The 20,642-nt window shown below is 33.6% G+C and overlaps 1 protein-coding gene across 1 annotated transcript in view; it reads right to left on the reverse strand.

The window, feature by feature from the left end:
* The window catches only part of LRRC2 (leucine rich repeat containing 2), a 193,424-nt gene that overhangs the window by 108,725 nt on the left and 64,057 nt on the right, over positions 1–20,642 (reverse strand). Inside the window, exon 3 of the mRNA XM_051996718.1 lies at positions 19,026–19,233. Coding sequence (XP_051852678.1) covers positions 19,026–19,233 — 208 coding nt within the window. The remainder of the gene's footprint in view (positions 1–19,025; positions 19,234–20,642) is intronic.

The following is a 20,642-nucleotide window of genomic DNA, read 5'->3' on the forward strand; positions in this document are numbered from 1 at the left end:
CAAACAACTCTAATGGGTTAAAAGAGTTAATACAGACTCCAAGAAATATTTTGTGCACAAGAAAAATTTAGATCAATAATTTTAATCTATAAACTTCAACATTAATTTTAGTGGGTGTTCATTTGACTATTGTTATGCAACAAAGTATTGTGTCTTTCATTTTGACTATGTAACTTTCACAGCAAAATCTAGTACCACCTCCTACTGGAAGTTCATTCTGATCCTTCTCTGCATTGTCAATACCTTTGTCTCCAAATTAATTTATAAATATTTTGTGCAAAGAGAAAAGTATTGATCCGGGCTCCTCTAATCAATTGGGTTGCCAGGTCACTTGATGAAATCATAGATAACATCAAACATAAAGTGTTATGGTAGTTGACTTTGTACCTTATCAAAGGATATAACACCTTCAGATTTTGAATGAACTCTTTCCCTCTTAGGCAGTTTGTGAAATCTTGAATAACTCATATCCTGAATGAGCTTATCTATAATTTGTAAAGGATGAGAAACTGGAAAGTTTCCATCAGTGCTTGTAAAGGAGGATAAAGAAGTATTTCTATTTTGTTACTATTTTGAGTGATATGGAAAAACTTCCCTCAATTTGATGGAATTATAAGGTAGTTTGTCAGAAATGATTGAAGGTAAGCCAAACCCCTGGTGACATTTAAAAAGGCAGCCAGGTCTATAGATAAATACTCTTTGGGGAATAAGCCAAGACAGGAGCTGTATTATAATGTGAAAGATAACCCTCTTTTGTAGTTGAAGATAAAACCAACTATGGAATAATTGTACCCCTGAAGAATATCCTCCCTCTTCATCACCAAAGACATCTTACATAGGACATCTTGCCCAGGAGGAAATGGAGCACTCATCATAGAAGATACCCAGAGAGTTCAACTATGCAGATAAACTAAACTCTAAACTCTAATCTCTAAAAAAAAGAGCCCAGGGAATACAATTGAGCTATTTGCCACAAAAAAAAAAAAAAAAAAAAAAAAAATCAGTGCTCTGGGAGGATCCACAAAAGATGAAGAGGAGTTAGGGTCTCACAGTTCTAGAAGTATGAGTTGTTTTTGCAACATATGCCTTTCAATACATATATTCTTGCCAGAGATGCTATGAGCATTTAGGGAGATTGTATCACAAGTTTATGAAGGAATGTTTTTTTACTCCTGTTCGTTGTTATTTCACTAAATGCTTTTTCTTTGACCAGTTATGGTCTCTAAATAAATTTTACTGGTAAAGATTTTAGAATTATTTTAAGAGTACAAACCAACTAAGTACCTTGAACTCGGGATAGTCAGTATATCAAGAGCCCCAACCTAATATGCAAGTTTTGGAGAAATATAGCATTTATATTAACTTTTTTGTGCACTACCTTACTGAAGAAAATGCAAGTTTCTTGGAGCATCAATTGATTCCTTTTTATCTTAGTATTCCTGGTATGTAGCATAATGTTTGACATATGATATATATTTAATAATAATAATAATAATAACATTTACATAGTACTCATTATGTGTCAGGCATTTGTGCTAAGCACTTCACAATTATTGTTTCATTTTATCCTCATAAAAACTCTTCAAGCTAGTGTTACTATCCCCATTTTATACTTGAGAAAACTGAGGCGAAGGTTAGCTGATTTGTCCAGGGTCATACAACTAGTGAGTATTTAAACCACATTTGAATTCAGGTCTAGGGAAGATAAGTGGCACAGTAGAGAGAGTGCCAGGTCTGGGGTCAGGAAGACTCATCATCCTCAGCTCAAATTCAACCTCAGACATTTATTAGCTGTATTATTCTTAGCAAGTCACTTAACTCTATTTGCCTCGGTTTCCTCATCTGTAAAATGTATATTAAAAAAAAATCACTTCAGTATCTTTGCTAAGAAAACCTCAGATTAAGTCAGTCTCACACAACTGAAACAAGTCAACAACTTCCTGACTTCAAGCCCAGAGCGCTAATCACTATGCCACCTAAGTGCCCCAATTTATTTATTTAATATTTGTGGAATGAGTGAATTAGTGGATGCAAATGATAGAATGTTGAAAGATAATACAATCCTTAGAAGAAAAACCACAGTAAAGTTGACACTAATTCCACAATATCAGATCTAAAGCTTTACTAAATCCTGCAGACATTTAGCTCATGTATAACTCTGCAGGGCTTTTTTCCCCTTCTGATATGGACCATTTCATTCTTTGCTTCATTTTCCCACTAGGTGTACATTACAATGTAATCCATCTCATATCTTTGTCAGTTTATGACAGCTTAAAAAAATAAAATGCTTGGATTGCCTCAAGGCTGGTAATGAGAAATCTCTCCAACTTCCCATAGAATTTTTTTATGGGTTTCACAGTTTTCTGCACCAAAAAAAAATCCTTTGCTGTTCAAATCTGTCCATTTTTTTGTCCCCTTCCCTGCTTTTATTTTTTTCTTGTCTTTATGATATTTACTACATTTTTGCTTTATCATGTTTATTGCAATATCCTTGATCCATGATTGACGAGATATAAAAATCAACAGCTTACCTACAAATGGAAAAGACTTATCTCTGTCACCCATTAGTTCAAGACACTGAGATACTAGCAAGTATTTTGAAAAATTTCCAGGCATAGTAGAATGTTTCTATGTATGTATGCATATACTTATAAAATGTAAATGAAGATGATTTTATTTTATATTACATCTGACTCTCATAAGAGCCCTATGAAGAAGGTAGTAAAGGCATTTTTAAGTCCATATCACTGATGAGAAATCTGAAGCTTAGAGAGATTATAGGATTTGCCTGCCTGTGATCCTTATGGCTATTGTGTTTGAATCATGTTTTGATTCCAAGTACAACAGGAAATGCCATAAAGCTTTGTCTGAAGAAAAAGATAGCCATTTAAGAATTACATGTCAGCTTAAAAAATGGTGGAGAGAGAGAGGAAAGGGAGAGAGATGAGATACTGACCTGATAATAAAATCAAAGATTAAACTTTTAGTATTGTGGCACTGGTGGTTCCATTGTCTCATTAATATCATTTATCTGGATATAACAAAATGTTTTTTTAAAGCTTCTCCTGTTCATGCTGTTATTAAGAAAACATTTTAGGGATCCAGATAATTCTGGGTCCTCTACAATGCCCACCCTTATTTGCTTTTCCCCAGAGTATTCCATGATCTTTGATTATAAAATGTATTAATGTTCCTTATTTCAATTTTCAATTCACAATTTGGAAAAAAATGACTAATATTTGAAAGAGCTAATTTTTGCTCAGTAATAAATTATTTTATGACAGCTGCCTTTTGAATGAATTCAGTTCTTAACTTTCTTTGGAAAATTCTTAACTTGCTTGATCAATTTAATTCCATTAACATTTTTAAAGTGCCCATTATATGCAAGAAAGGCAAAAACAACATAGTCCCTGCCCTAAAGAGACTCATATTGGGGGGAGAAAGGAATAAGAAGGTGGGGATGAATAAGACATATATAGTAAGAAGCATAGTACAAAGAAAATTGAGGAGGGAGAAACAAATAGCAACTAGCATTATCCTATGTTGGGACTACTAGACAAACTATCATGAATCCATCAGCAAAAAATAAATAAATAAATGAAAAATAAATTTAAAACAAAAAAAAAAAAAAAAACAAGCAAAAAGATTCCCATATGAGGTTTTGGGTTAAGGGATAATCAAAAAATCAAATTTCAAACTATGCTTCAGAGCTAATCTAATACAAATCCTTCTTTTATAAAATAAGAAACTGAAGCTCAGAGAAATTAATCGCTTTTCCAAAGTCACATATATGCAGAAAGGAAGATTTATACCTAGGTCCTTTAACTCCAGAATTAGTGACCTTCTCACTACATTATGCTACCTCCTCAAGCCATTTTATCAGTGAAACTATCAACATTAAGTAACCAGAAACAGTGATAATAGTCTACAGAAATAATTTAGTATTAATTGTACCTAAATAAACACTCTAGTGGTAGGCCAAGGGGAAAAAATGTATGATAGTTCTACTTATGACATTCTTCTTTTTTATTTACTTTCTCCCTTACCTCTGCAAAAAATATGACTACTTTCTTGTGTATGTCAATTAATAAAGAAAACTAGTTACTATTGAGAAAGATTGTATATATAAAATATGTATCTGCATATATTTATTTGAAATAATGAATATAAATAAATGATTACATGATGAATTATGTTCATCTACCAGGCTGGAATCCTGATAAAAGAAACTGAACTCAGACATCTTCATCATAACTCACTCATTGTCAGATGGCAATGTTGTTGTTGTTTGTCCTTTGTTTTTGAAGATGACGGATAACATCACAGTGTAATGTTTTGACTCTGGAATGAGTTTCATTTAAGTCTGTTAAGAATTGCACAAAATCATCAGCCTCACTCATTCTTCATGAGTCACTGAAGTCTATTTGCAAAAATCAAGACAATTAGTGATGGCCCAAAAGGCAATAAATGAACTTGGCATCTTTAATATCTGACCAAGCTCTAAGTGTTCCACAGTACTAACTTCAGCTGACTTCATAGCCACTGGAATAAATTGTTCTTATCCATCCATTTTGCTGGAAGAAGTCTTTACATGGTTTGGCTAAACATCCCTTAAATCAATGGCAGGTTTGAGATCTATTGGTTGCCCTCAAACTCGTTTAACGCATCTGCTGGTATAGTTTTACCAAAATGTGGTTGCTGTACATGCTACAGCTTCTTGTAGCTGTAGGTGAGAATTGAATGAATTAGGTAAACACCAAAGTGGATGAACAGTCCTGAAAACAGCTGCACAAGCCCTTGCATCAGAGTTGCTAGTCTTCCTGAGCACCACAATCAGATGGTAATAATGAACAATGAAAGCACTATGTGACAATTTTTAGTATCAAAATCAAGTCTCACATCACGTAGATAACTTCTCTTACTATTTCTCCTTATACTTCTCTTTTCACACAGTGTCTATTCTCTTTGCCAAGGCAAACATTTGCCATGATAATATTCTATTCCCTATTATCTAGCACATCCCACTCTCATCCCTCATTGTTTCACTAATTTGCATTCCTCCCATCCCAATATTAATTATTTTCCTAATGCCTACACATTCATATCTCGCTCATTTTTACAAATCTTTCACTTGATCCTACTATATCACCCTATATCTCTTCTTCCCCTTATGAATAAACTCCTTGAAAAACTCTCTAAAAACAACACTTTGACTTCCTCTTGCCTCCCTGGATTTTGAACCAAATGCATTGTCTGGTTTCCAATTTAATTATTCAACTAAAATCCTTTAGTTCAAAGTTATCAATGATCACTTATTACTAGATCAGTTGACCTCTTCATCCATTGACACTATCAATCACCTCTCCTGAAAATTCTTTCTTTTATAGGGTTTTTTATGTACTTTTCTCTCCTAGTTCTCCTCTTACCTATCTTGCTCTTTTTCTCAGTTACCTTTGCTAAATGTTTCTCCATGTCATGCCGGCTGACCAGGAATGTTTCCTCAAGAGTCTGCTCTGGGTCCTTTTCTTTTCTCAATCTATATAAAATGTTCTTAAACTTTTGGTGAGTCGTGATTCATTAGGCTGTCTAGTGATACATATGGATCTTTAATAATATTCTAAAATCCATAAAATGGAATTCTTAGGATTTTAAAAGAAACCCAAATTATATAAAATATAATTATCAATTTTCTTTTTAAAAAAAGTTAACAAACCACAGATTTAGAATTCCTGCTTTGTTGATGATCCTGTCAACTCCAATAGGTCCAATTATCTTCTTTATGCAGATGATTCTCAAATGTATCCAACTTAACTTTTCTCCTGACCTCTAGTCTCATATCCAGCCACCTGATGGATAATTTGATCTAGATATCCCATAAATCATTTCAAACTCGACATATTAAAAGTAACCCATTATTTCCCCAAAAAACCCTTTGTTCATACAAACTTCTCTATTACATTCAAGGGCACCATCATCCTCAAAGTCACACAGGATCTCAGTAATAGTGTCAGTTTCTCCACCCACACTTATCTCATATATCTGTTATCAAGTGGTGTCATTTCTAAATTCAGTGTCTCTCATAATATTTCCACTTTTCTCTACTAATAGAGCTGACATTTTGGTGCAGGCCCTTATCATTTCAAGCATGAACAATTGCAGTAGTCTTCTGATGGGTTTTCTCTCCCTATTCTGTCCTGCCCTAAACTCCACTTCCAAAGTGATCTTGCTAAAATTCAAGTCTGATTAGGTCACATTCCCACATTTAATGATAGTTCTTTGCTCTTTCTTATCTCATGATCAAATAGAAAATTCTATTTGACTTTTAAACCTATTTTTAAACCCATTCAAAATTTTTCTCCCTGCTACTTTTCCAATTTTCTTAAACTCAACTCCTATCCATACATTCTGCAATCTAGAAACATTGACCTATTGGCTGAGGTTCAACATAATAACAGTTCATCCTTCAATTTAGCCCATTTATACCAGTTTTTCTTCATGCCTGTGGATGTTTCTCACTTTGACCTCTTATATTCTCTAACTTTCTCTGAGAAGTCAGTTCAAATCCAACCTTCTTCAGAAGCTTTTCCTGGGCCACCCCACTGCTATTTCAAACTAAAATTACCATCTATTTATATTATATGTGTATATGTATGTATATGTGTTAGTATGTCTTATATAGTTTATATGCTATCTCCACTGCTGAAATATGAGCTATATTAGAGCAGGGACTGTGGTTTTGTTTTTTGTTTTTTGTTTTTGTTTGTTTTTTTGCATCCCCAGCACTTAGCACAGTATCTGTTACATAGTAAATTCTTAAAGATTTTTAATTGACTGAGTGAGTGCTTCTAGTAGGAAAAAAATCAATACTGTGTAATTTGAGAAAACCAATTTTCAGTTATTTAAGCATCACAAATAGCTTTAGAGTTGCCAAAATGAGATGTGGTATGATTTAAGAGACCTTGGCAGAGTTTAACCTCAAGAATAATAACACAATAACCATAGTGATAACAGTTTTCCACCAATCCCTTTTCTGATTTTTCATTGTACCTTGAAATGATCCTGCATTCTCAAGGGTTATTCCAATAGAGCCAAAGCTCTAATACTTTCTACCAAAATCTTGAATACATTTTGGAAAAAAGTCAGAGTTCTTTCTAAATGAATGTTTAACAAGATCATAAGTAGTAAACTGGCCAATTGCCAATGATTTCTTTGTGACCACCTGTGATACAAAGGCAAGTTCAAAATGACACAGTCCCCCAGTGATTTTGACAGAATAGTAGAAAAGTAGAGAAGAGGGTGCTAAAAATCATTCAGGTTTTTAGGCCAGCTCTAGACTTCAACTGTTGCTACTCTAAATGTGAGCCTCTTCTCTAATGATCAAGCATACCTACAAGAAGAGGAATAAATTGAATCAGACGTGCCATTCTTACTATCAATATCAGCAGAAGTAATTTATATAGGTTTTCCTTAGAGAGACAAAGAAAGGAGTTTGATTCATCCTGTAGTCAAAAGCAAAGAGAAACATTTCACTAATGGTAAATATTTTCAAAAAGACAATCATGAAAATAATTGTAGCTTATATATCAACATCTCTTGTTAAGGATGGATGGGTAGAAAACTTCTAAAAACAATTCAATAAGGCCCTTAAAATTAGGTTAGATTGAATTAGAAATGTGACATTGTTGTCCATTTAAAGGAAAAAAAAAAGTTGGCTGCAACCAGAAATTTGCCCATTCAGATGTTAATGAAGGGAAAGAAAGTCTATATGTCTTGTAGAGGGAAGAAAAAGAGTAAGCATTTATATAGAATTTACTATATACCAGAAGCTAAACTAAAAGCTTTTTTGTTTTGTTTAATTTTTACAAATATTATCTCATTTGAGATTCATAATAATCCTTCGAAGTAAGTGTCATTATTTCCATTTCACAGATGAGGGAAATTGAGGCAAAGATTAAGTGGCTTGCCCAAGGGGTATACAGTCACTAAGACCCAATTGAACTTGAACTCAATGCCTTGTCACTCCAAACTCAATACTTTATCTGCTGTACCACTACTGAGGAAATGTCTGTTCTTGTAGAGTGATTTTTGAAATTTTAAATATGCCCAGAAAGATCATTGTGACAGTTGTATGGTAAACACATCTGGACAGGTTGTCCTATCTTATAATTAATAATATAATGAGGTTCTGAAGGTTTAAATCTGTGATATACATACACAAATAAAAATCCTCTAAGTGCTGAACCTTATAACATATGTGGTTTATAAAATGAAAATGATGAATATAATAGAAGACATGCATTTTTAATAACCATTCTGAATAAGATTAATAGTTCTGAAACATGCCAGATGGTTGGCCACAACCAATTTATCACTTCAGACTCCAAACTGTGGGAGGTTCTAAGAAAAGCTATACTTTCAATAGACCACAGGAATGTTGTGAATGATCAACAGAAAGCTATAAACATATAAAACCATCAAAGATGCATATCTGATGCAATATCATAAAATATAAGAGACTTATATTATCCTCTACATCTCATTATATTTTGTATGGCTCTCTCAAACTTTTGGGGCTTCAATATGTAAAGACTGTAGCCTTCATTACAGGCAATCTATTATAGTCTGCAGAAGCAGGTTACTTCTTTTTCAAGAAGGCTTAAAGAGACATAGAGGGATAGTCTAAGTATTACATTGGTTGAAAGGAGATGTTTACACATTGCACAAATCTGTATAAGAAAATTTTTTAAAACATAGTTGCAGATATAGAAGGCCAGCATCAGAACAACTTGGATATTAGCTAGTTATATGAGCACAAGCTTATTTTAAGTTCATTTTAATAATTAAAAAAAGAAAACCTTTCAAAGCATTCTAGGAATTCGTTTGAAAGTTAAGTCATTTCAGTTCTGACTTTTGCTCTCAAATCAGTTGGACATAGGTAGGTTACCTGAAAGAATTCAGAGGCATCACCAAGGGAAATAATTTTTGAAGAATGCCATCAATAAGTTTTTAAGCCAAAAGAGAGTCTGCCACTTATAAATGACAATTCAAAGACTGTTCAATGGTCCAGTTAGTTCATAAAATCAAAGGTATACTATTATTTTATGGGTCAAAACACCTTTTGTTATCCCAATGTACTCTGAACATTTAAGTAGTATAGTAATTGCTGTTACTGTATGGACTATCCATAATCAACAATTGAGTGCCGCTCCTATAAAATTTTCAGTAGTAAGAAAACTATTTATGACAGCCTCTAAAATAAAACAAAGCAAAACAAAATGTTTGTACTATCTATGCTAGAGGTGATGATGTACAGCTAAGAACAAAGGAAAACTTTAAAAGTGACATGAACAGACTTTTTGATGGATAGAATATTTATTGTGACAGAGGTTATGACTGGCATTCAGTAGATTGCTCATAAAATCAAAGATGTTGACAGAGAAAAGATTACAGAGACGTTTTTACCAAAAAAAACTATAAAAGATAAAGCTCAGTCAGGATCCTGTTCAAGAATAGAAAAAAAATATTCTTCAAAACTATGGGCAGAGACAGAAAAATTGTTCAGGTCAAATGAGTAGGGTGGCTTATATAGTTTAATGGTTGGTTCAAGCAGACATCAAATCTAAAAAAGCTCTAGAATTGGAAGGTGGGAGTTTCCCAAAGGATTAGTTACAACCAGCTTCACTGCACAATGATTTTGTCCCCAGGACTTCCAGTCCTTGGGTATCAGTAGTCTCTTAAAGATAGAATACCCACCAGAATATAGTATACCTTCACCAATGATGTTATTTTTGAAATAGGAAATCATACAGATTCTAATTGCTTTACTCTGGAGGAAAAAAAAAAAAAAAGCACTCTATGACTAAGAAGATATAGGCTCTGAACAACTACATCACTTTAAGCAAGAAAGTCCAAACCAAGGCAACTATGGACGATATATGTCAAGCTCTGTGGAAACCTTTTCATTTCACTACAAGATAAGGTGCTATTGCTATTGTTGAAAATGCCAGCAGATGTAACAATTAGCAATGTTCTATACCCGGCTGACTTAATGGGTAGATTAAATACTTTCTATATGTAAATGGACAGAGAATATACACAACATTAACATTGCTTTATTGAAGTATATGTCCACCCATAAAAGTTGCCACCAGCTGGTATAACTTATGGTAAGTCTTAATACATGTTTGTGGGAAAATTAGACCTCAGCACCAGCATCTGTGGGTAAAGATGGCCCCAAATTAACTTGTTTCATGCTATTTTGGAGAAGTCTATGCACTCAGAAAAATAGAAATTTGAAAGAAAAAATAATATTCTTAAGACCTTGAAGACCCTCACATGTACCAGGATTATTACAGAGAACAGGCAGGAAACAATTTAATAGGTATTTATGGTACCCTAAGGACATACATGGATGGTATAGAAGGGCAATTTTGAAATCTTTTTAGAAAGGTTGTGCCACTTTTCAGAAGGGATTTTGGTAATGACAAAGCTTCACATGAAAGCAGTCAAAAAAAATATTATTAGGACATGCTAGGTCATGTAGTCAATGCCATTTTCAATAAGTAATCAGAGCAGAAGAGAGCAGGATTCATGTATATTAAGAGAAAACAGAGAAAAAACAGGAGACAATATCTCCCAGAAGCAGAAAAGAACAAAGCAGCCCAGGTCGGGTGCTCCAGACAATCTAAGCCTTTTAAAAAGAAAATTCAAAAGAGAAGGGTCACTCATCAAAATAAGACACAGTAGGTTAGAAAGCATGGCCCCAAATCCGCTAACAGGAACAACTTTTAAAGGCAAGGCACATCAGTGATGATGTTTGCACACTGGGATTTAGAAGAATTCTAGTTCTAGTTGGCCTGGTTTCAACTTTCACCTACACAAATGTACTTTCCAAGAAGTATTTATGTTGAAATGCTCCAGAAGGCCATTTTACCACAAGTTCTCCCTTTGGAATTGTACATAGATTGCAATGATAAGATTGTTCATTTATAAATAAAAATCTTCACTTTGTGATCTGCAAAATCATGAAGGAAGATGAGCATATTTTTTGAATAATTACCCTATCACCTTTATTTTTGCCCAACTCAATGTGACTGGGGTGGTGACTGACTTGTCAGACAGAGCAGCAACTTCACCCCCCACAAGGTCTTCATTGAGTCAGTGCCCAATTACAGCAGCAACACAGTTTTTGGCTTGGGGGGTTTATAAAGACACAGCAGGTCACAATGAAGATGTGGACCCAGAGGGAGATAATGATGGCTTTGTGAACTGAATGCAATTGACAGCCAGAAGCAGAAAATTGGCACTCCTACACCATCTGTACAGAGTCTTGGGTTTTTTCTTTTTTTTCCTGAGGAAAAACTGTTGCTCAACAGTGTCGATGTCAAAATCAAGCTGAGGAGACAAAAGGATGCTTTCTGTGTGATGACTGCAGAATGAGACTAAGTCAAAGCATACATCCTTTCAGCTTCTCACTGTCAAGAGAGTCCAGGTGGTCCACACTGTGTTCATCTAGGCCAAATCAATGGTTCATTTACCTCCAATTCCTAGTCTTATAAGAACTGTGTGGAAATGAACAAAGTGAGCATCCCAAGAGGCATCCCAGGCTAAAATCAGAAGGATCTATGCCTGGGTGAACTATTCAAAATGTGCATTTTGGGGTTTGTGGATAAAAATGGAGGGTTATGTGAAAATCCCAGGGAAAGTAGACCAACTCTATAATATCCTATTAAAGGGAACAGAGTTGTTAAAATCTAAGCATATCACCTCCTCAAAACCCAAAGATTTGTAAATTACAGATTTATTGACCATTTATTGACCAATGATTTTTTTAAACTTGAGAAACAAAGTCAATATTCCCAAAATGGGAATTAATGGGGTAGTCAAATTCTTAGGATAGATTTATATACTCAGTAGAATCATAACACCAAAAAGAATGATTGAATTGGTAGAAAAATAACACATGCTGATGTCACAGGGATCAGTGTGGGGAAAATTCCTGTGTTATATCAAGGGATGGATGAGGAGAGGTTTGGGAAAGAATGGGACAGTTTTACCAGATAACATTGCAGGGGAATAGGAAAGGCTAGAAAAGTCCATGTTATGTCACAGGTGCCATAGGATTGAGGCAAATGTTTTCACAAGGGCTTTGTGAATTGGGAATACCTTTGCTTGACATTATCCAGAAATAAGACTGACAAATTTAGATTATTAAGTGGGAGTTTACTATTTTCCTTCAAAGAGAATTTTAGTTTTATTAGAGAACTTTCAAGATTAAAAAGTCTTTTAAAAAAGACGTATGAATAAAGTTTTGTAGTTATTTTCCATGAAAAAATATAGAACAATGTGAGGGAAAAAGAGACATGTTTCCAGTACATTTAAATCATACTTTATCAGTCTTTTGACTACTCCCAAATGTGACTTTGAACACCATAAGGATGATATCCTATTCATGTAATTTGGGAAGTTGATTTATAATCTGATCATTTAAAACTTTTATATTGGATTATTAGACCCTAGGGGAAAAAAAGATGGGTTATGAATTATTCAGTTATAGTGTCCCTAATTACCTTAATTAGGGACATAACCCATCGATAATGGTTAAATGACCATATTACTTTTGCAACATAGAAACAGCGTTAGAATTGTAATCAGTGTGTTGAAGAAAGTAAATAGAAGAAGGAAGAAAAGAAGGAAGGGAGGAAAAAAGGAAGGGAAGAAGGAAAGAAGCCAAGAAGGGAGAAAGGGAGGGAGGGAGGGAGGAAGAGAGAGAAGGAGGGAGAAAGGAAGATCAACATATATTAACACTGAACATATAATAGGACATGAAGAAATGCATAATTCCAATTGAACGATGAAATTAATCCAAAGTGGAATAAAGGAAAAAAGAAAATAAGGGCTTCAGTAAGATAATAGATTTAAGGAAAAGAAAGAAAATACTTCTAAAGTTTTATTCCTTGGTTATCATTCAACTTAGTCTTTCATCCATGGTTAACCAGAGATTTCCATAATAATAGATCAAAACAAAGAAAAGATTGAAGATTTACATTATCAACAATGCTTGAAGCTCTATACTTAACAAGGGAATAAGTGCTTCCTCAAGTGTTTTTTTTCTCTTGAATCAGAAGTCCTTTAGAACCAATTTAAGAACTTGAGAAAAAATATAAGCCATTTTAGGAAGGAGAAGAGGCTAGTTTCCCAGCAGGCCACTATCTCAAAAATTATGTTAATTCATCTTCATTTTTCAATGGTTTTGTCCATAAAAAGGAAGAAAAATAAGTACATTGGTTTATTACAAGGTTCTTCATAAATTGTGTTCCTAAACACTTATCATTTGTCCAAGTAAGGTCTTTTTCTTTAATCAAAGGCATTAATAAAATAAAGATATTTGATGAGTTTCCCATTGAGAAATTTAAGTTTTATAAATAACTTGCTAAAGATCTGTAATGAAGGTGCAACCTTTTAAGTTTAAAAATAACCTTGGGAATAAAGTATAAACTGAAAAATATTCCGGAAAATAGATAATTGTTCTTCTCTATTATATAGATTAGCCTACATTCCTTTAGCATATGTGCGTGTGTATCTGTGTGTACATATACACATTTTTATGTGTGTTTACATGTATATATAGTATTTAAAATATCTTTTGTAACATGTTATGAATGGGGTTAAAACTAATCTCAATGACATAATCCTTACAGGTTTTGTTCTTTGTTCTCAAAAATGACAAATGACATCAGAAAGATGTCTTGACTTTCAAGTGAATTGGATTTAAATGATTATATGTATGTAATCTTATCTTCCTTAGTTTCCAATTAAATGTCATTTCATAATTCCATAGTTTTATTTATATTTTAATAATGATTAATAAAATGATGCATTGCCTATTTATTAGCTCTGAAATTCCTGCATCTTATCATAATATTTTGTCATTCTCTTCCTCTGCCTTGTATCCCCTAAGTTTTTCATCTTTATTATGACCTTCAATCCCTCCCCACCTGTTCTTTCTCAGACTATCATCTCTGCACTAGCTTCTCTCCTTCCTTCACCATGTTGACTCCTTGGTTAACCAGTTAAACTCTACACTGTCTTCTTCTTTAGTCTTTTTCCTCTTGTCCTCTTATATTCTAGTCCTACTAAGTCTCATCCTTACTCTTCTTTCATGAACTGCTGCCTTCATTTGTGTAATATGAAGAATTGATGTTTATCTTAGTATATCTGTTTGTAAAGGACTTGCTGTTTATTTTCTGGAAAAAAACTGTGTGTCTGTCTGAGTCTGTCTGTGTTTTCTTCTGAAAAACTTATTTATCCTACACATAGCTTGTTTTTGTACATATTTTCTTGTTGTCTTCCTTCATTAGACTATGAGTTCCTTGAGAGTAGGGACTGTGTTTTGCCTTTTTTTTTTTTTATCCCCAATACTTACAATTAGTGTCTGACACATAGTAGATGGTTAATAAATGTTTATTTACTGACTGCTCATAGTGCTATATAGCAATGGAGGGGAGAATGACAAAACATACAGAGATAATTTAATACAGATTTGTTGCAAAGTAATCCTTTTACACCTCCTAAATCCATTCACAATCCTACTCACCATAATGGCTTTTAAAAATCTTTTCATCCTTCCTCATATCTCCCTTTACCCCTTCTCCCTCTTCCCTTATCAGCTGAGAAACTTGCCTCAAACTTCATTGAAAAAAATGGGATCATTTTCTTAAAGCTCCTTTTCCTCTCCTCTTCAACTTACCTCACTCATCTAGATACAATGATCTTCCTCTCAAAAACAATCCATCTCTGGACCCTAAGAATTTTCACTGGCTGTCCAAAATTCTTGTTCCTCTTCTCCATCTAGTGGCTTTTTTCAAGTCTCAGCAAAAACTTTACCTTTCCTGTGAGACTATCTCCAATTTCCATATATTTTGTTTCTACATGATTATTTGAATGTTACCTCCCAAATTAGATTATGAATTCCTAGAGGTCAGGGGCTGTGTCTGCTTTTCTTTGTATCCCCAGCACTTGTTAACACTGTGCCTGGCTTCATGTTGTGTTGTTTTGTTGATTTGACTTAGGTCTTTTGGAAAATTTGTTCCAGATATCCAGAAATTGTCTTTAATTAAGAATAAATGTAACCCAGAATTTAAAATAGCAGATTTCCAAAGTTGAAATGTATTTCAAGAGTTTTCTAGTTCAACTTTTATCTAAAAAAACAAAAACAAAAACAAAAACAAAACAAAACAACAAACCCCACATGATAACATATAATGCAAAAGATCATCTAATATGTCTTTGAGATCTCCAATGAAGAGCAACCCATTATCTCCTAAGGCAGCAATGAAATTGCTATTATTTCCTTAGATATCAAGGTTAGATTTAGCTCTTTACAAGCTCCATCCTTTGCTTCTTTTTCTGCCCTCTAAGAGAAAAAAGGGTAAGTTCAATCAGTCTTTCACATGACAAAAATTATCAAGTCCCTCCAGTCCTTCCCTCATCCTGAGTTTTCTCTTCTCTACCTAAGTTTCCTATGTCCATTTCCCAATGAATACATAGTCAAAAGTTTTGAGTAGTAGTTTTCAGAGGAAGAAATCAAGGCTAGCAATAATCTCATGAAAAAATATGCCTCGAATCACTAATAATTAGAAAAATGTAAATTACAATAACTCTAGCATATCACCTTACACACATTAAGTTAGGTAAGGTGATAAAAAAATGAAAATGGAAAATATTGGAGAGGATTTTAGGCAACCAGTACACTAATGTACTGTTGATTCAACTGTGAAATAGTCTACCCATCCTGGAAAGCAATTTGGAACTATGACCAAAAAACTATTAAATGGCACATATCCTTTGACCCAGGGGTAGCACTATTAGGTGCTTAAAGAGAGCAAAGAAAGAGGAAAAGGAGTCATATATACAAAAATATTTATAGCAGCTTTTGTGGTGTTAAAGACATGGAAACTGAGGGAGATACCCCATCAATTAGGGAATGTTGAACAAGCTATAATATATGATTGTGATGGAATAAAAATGACAGGATGATAGAAAAAAACATGAGAAGATGTAAATGAACTGATGTAAAGTGAAGTGAAGAGAATGAGGAGAAAGTTGTACACAATAACAGCAATATTATAATCAACTGTGAAAGAATTAGTAATTTTGATCAATTCAATGATCTACCATAGTGCCAAAGGACTCATGGCAAAACATGCCATCCATTTCCAGATAGAACTGATGGGTCCAGTGCAAAATGAAATCTATTTTTTCTCTTTATTTTTTTTTAACATGGCTAATGTGGACACTTGCTTTGCATAATTATACATATCTGTAATGTCTTTTGCTTTTCTTGCCCTCTAAAAGGGTAGAAAGGGAGGAAGAAGGAAATAATTTGAAATGAAAATTTTAAAAAAACTAGAAAAAAAGACAACAGAAAAAAATCCTACTTCTTTCAACATGCCTTTATATGATAGAAATTCACCTAGTTTCCCTACTCTGAATATTCTCTTGCTTATCAGTGTTATTCAGACTTACAGACAGAACTCATCATAGTACTCCAGACATTATCTCATCAGTAAAGAGTACAAGTAGATAAACCTTGAGGTCTACCTCAGTTTTCTCATCTGTAAGGTAGGAACCCATTTTCCAGAGTCATGAGGACTTTGCAAATCTTAATGTGCTATATAAATAGCTATTGTCACTATAAATAATAACACCTAGCTTCCTCCAAAGCTCAGCTCCCAGGACACCACCTACAGAGAACTTATTCTGATAGTTCTAGATGCTAGTACTCTTTTCTTGGAAAGTTACCTTGTATGATATGGTATTTAATTTTTTTGTAGCTTTATTGTCCCTTTAATTCTTCACCCAATAAGATGTAATCTCTTTAAAGTCAGAGTCTGATTAATTTTAATTTCACCATAGGGACACTAATACATTATTGATGGAATTGTGAATACATCCAACCATTCTGGAGAGCAATTTGGAACTATGCTCAAAAAGTTATCAAACTGTGCATACCCTTTGACTCATCAGTGGGCTTATACCCCAAAGAGATCATAAAGAAGGGAAAGAGATCTGTATATGCAAGAATGTTTGTGGCAGCCCTGTTTGTAGTGGCTAGAAACTGGAAACTGAGTGGGTGCCCATCAATTGGAGAATGACTGAGTAAATTGTGGTATATGAATGTTATGGAATATTATTGTTCTATAAGAAATGACCAGCAGGATGATTTCAGAAAGGCCTGGAGAGACATGAACTGATGCTGAGTAAAAAGAGCAAGACCAGGAAACCATTCTACAAGGTAACAACAATACTATATGATGATCAATTCTGATGGACCTGGCCATCCTCAGCAATGAGATGAACCAAATCAGTTCCAATAGAGCAGTAATAAACTGAACCAGCTACACCCAGCAAAAGAACTCTGGGAGATGATTAAGAATCGATTACATTGAATTCCCAATCCCTATATTTTTGCCTGCCTGCATTTTTTATTTCCTTCACAGGCTAATTGTACAATATTTCAGAGTCCAATTATTTTTGTACAGCAAAATAATGGTTTGGTCATATATACTTATTTTATATTTAATTTATACTTTAATATAGTTAACATCTACTGGTCATCCTGCCATCTAGGGGAGGGGAAGGGGAAAGGAGGGGAAAAATTGGAACAAAAGATTTGGCAATTGTCAATGCTGTAAAATTATCCATACATATAACTTGTAAATAAAAAGCTATTAAAAAAAATTTAATTTCATCTTTGTTTCATACTTGCTGTATTGAGTAAGTTGTTGAAATAGTGGCCAGAAAAAGGACTTTGGATTCAAAAAGAACTAGATTCAAATCCATCCTCTAATATATACATGATACATGAACCATAGGCAAGTCATATGATATCTAATTGCCTAAGGCAACTCTCTAAAACTATAAATCTCATAAGAGTGGCCAATATGCACCAGTGGCTGATAATAAAAATCAAAGCATAGATTTAAAAAAGAGAAAGAGAAGTATTAAATACCAACAGGTATAAAAGCATTAACAAAAACCTAATGCATGATGCTGAATTTTTAAACTTTTAAATATTTTGTCAATAAAACCTTTGTTACTCTTCCTATCAATTTTGATAGTGTGCAGAATATGGTGTGAAATTGTACTACTGCAATGACAAGAGAAAAAAATTATTCTATAAGGTCTTTCACCCTCTTTGTATGATCAACAGAAAAAAGGGTGTTTTTCTTCTTTTTAGAAACTTACTTGCCTAAAGCTCACTGAAGCTTTCATTATTTCCTTCCTATACTTCCTCATAGACTTTATCCAAAAAAAATTTAGATATAATATTTATTATACACTTTGGTAAGACACCAAAACAAAGTTCTTGAATTTCCTTCTCTGGAGCTGCTTCTGTGAAGAACACTTAAGGAACATTTATCTGTTGCACCGATTGAGTTCAATGACTTCTTGAATCAAGAAGACAGACTAAATGAGTTTAGTTTTTTTTCAACATGGTAATTATGTCATAATACAATAAAACCATATCAGTTGTTTTCTATAGTCACAGACAAGAACTAAAAAGGACCTAATTATCTAATACAGCTTTTCATTTTCTATAACCTTGTTTGTTTTTTTAAAAAAGTAAGTCTTGATCTATAATATAGAATCTTAAATTAAGAATCTTAAATTTCAAAACAGAGCCATAAAATTGTGGATATTAGAAAATAGTGACCAATTAATGGAGACTGGTTGCTACTATTTTCCCCCTAGATATTTTCATAGAAAGCTTCTAATACAATGTGACAATGAATAAATAGCATTTTGGACAGTAGTTCATTGACAATTAGAGAAATGATCATTGTCTTTCATATCCCTGAAACTTTTTAGGATGTGGGAGAATATTATTTACTTAAAATGAAAAAAATAAGTAAAAGCTATTGTCTCTCCTAGAAGCTTATTTCAATGTTAGTGGTGGACATCAGTAAAAACCCCATGTGAACCACTCAAATGCTATAAGCAGAGGACCAAATCCAATTTACCTTCCACTCCGTCCCTGAAAGTTCAAATATGAATTTATTTTTTCTTTTTCCTCTGTCCTTGGAAAGTGATTCCTTTGTCAGTGATGAGTTCTTTTCTATCCTCTCCAAAAGCCTCACATTGGTGTCTACAAAACCATTCTTGCAGTATGCAGATTGGGGAATGCCTTTCTTTCTGCATTCTTGAACGAAATTCCATTCTTCTTTTATCCTAGAATAGTACAACAAAAAAGCAGTTATAATAATAGTTAATGTTTATAAAAAGCATTTTAAGATTTTCAAAACCCTTTACATCTATCAGCTCATTCAGTCCTCAAAATAACTCTGTAAATTAGGTGCTACAACTGTCTTCACTTAAAGATAAGAAAACTGAGGCTGAGACATGAAGTACAAACTCAAGGTTACACAACTATTAAAGGGGAAGGGAAGAATCACTTATTAATGACTTACTGTGTCAGGGTCTTCTCTAAATGTTTTACAAATATTATATTATTTGATGCTCACAACTACCCTGAGAAGTAGATGCTATTACTAGCTACATTTTACAGTTGAGAAAACTGAGGCAGATAGAGATTAAGTGGCTTGCCTAGGATCACATAAGTAGTAATAAATGAGGTTGTATTTGAACTCGGATTTTCCTGACTCCATGTCTAGCAAGCCATCTGTTACATCACAATATTTTAAGTTGTAGTTTCATAAGTATATTTTAAGCCTCTGATGTATAGGAACAGTCAGTGCTCATTTATACAGAAAATTATTGAATTTCTGGATTATTTGGATCCTTTGTTTTTTTTTTTTTTTTATTTAGCATTTAGTTTTTGTTCTTCTTGTTGTTGATATTTGTTTTTGTTTTACTTTTTATTTTTTCTTCCTGTTTTACTAGTGTCTCCACTAGGGGTGAAATAAAGGATAAAAATATTAAATGCAATCTTAACTCAACTAAAATGAGACTGTACAAATGGAGCCTAAACCTTGTGAGAAGACCTAGCTGAAATAAAAGAGATGGAGGAACCTAAAATTTTCAATTTTGGATTGACCTTTCTATCCCAATTATCTGTAATTGAATTACATTGTGATGTTTGTTTTCAAGTGATAATTCACAGAATTCTCAAATATTAAAGACTGAAGCATCTGTGTAAATAGTATTAGATTAACCATTTCCATTTACAGATAGAAACTGAGGCCCAGAGAGTTGACACAATATTCTTGAGGTTGTACAGAAGATTACTCACAGCGTACAATTAGGACATAGGCCTCCAGCCCAGCATTCTTTCCATTGTTATAGGGCTTAGGAGGAAAATAAATGAATAAATTAGGGTAGAGTATTCCTGACTTAGAAACTCTTAAGTCACCAAAAAAAAAAAAAAAAAAAAAAAAAAAAAACCCTTTATATAAGTCTTCCTTGGTAGTCAAGAATTATCCTGATTTTCCCTCCCCAAATCCAATATTTCTGGGTTTTTTATTGCTTATTGCTCTTCACTTTTGCCCCATTGGCCCTGATTCTCTTTGAAAATGAAGTCCAACAAAAAACATCTTATGGCATCTTCAAGTTCATAAACATACCTTATTCTGAGTCTTCCATCCTATCCCATTCTATGCCATCTCCTCCCCACCAATACT

The sequence above is a fragment of the Antechinus flavipes genome, chromosome 1 (assembly GCF_016432865.1).
Source record: "Antechinus flavipes isolate AdamAnt ecotype Samford, QLD, Australia chromosome 1, AdamAnt_v2, whole genome shotgun sequence".
NCBI lineage: Eukaryota > Metazoa > Chordata > Mammalia > Dasyuromorphia > Dasyuridae > Antechinus > Antechinus flavipes.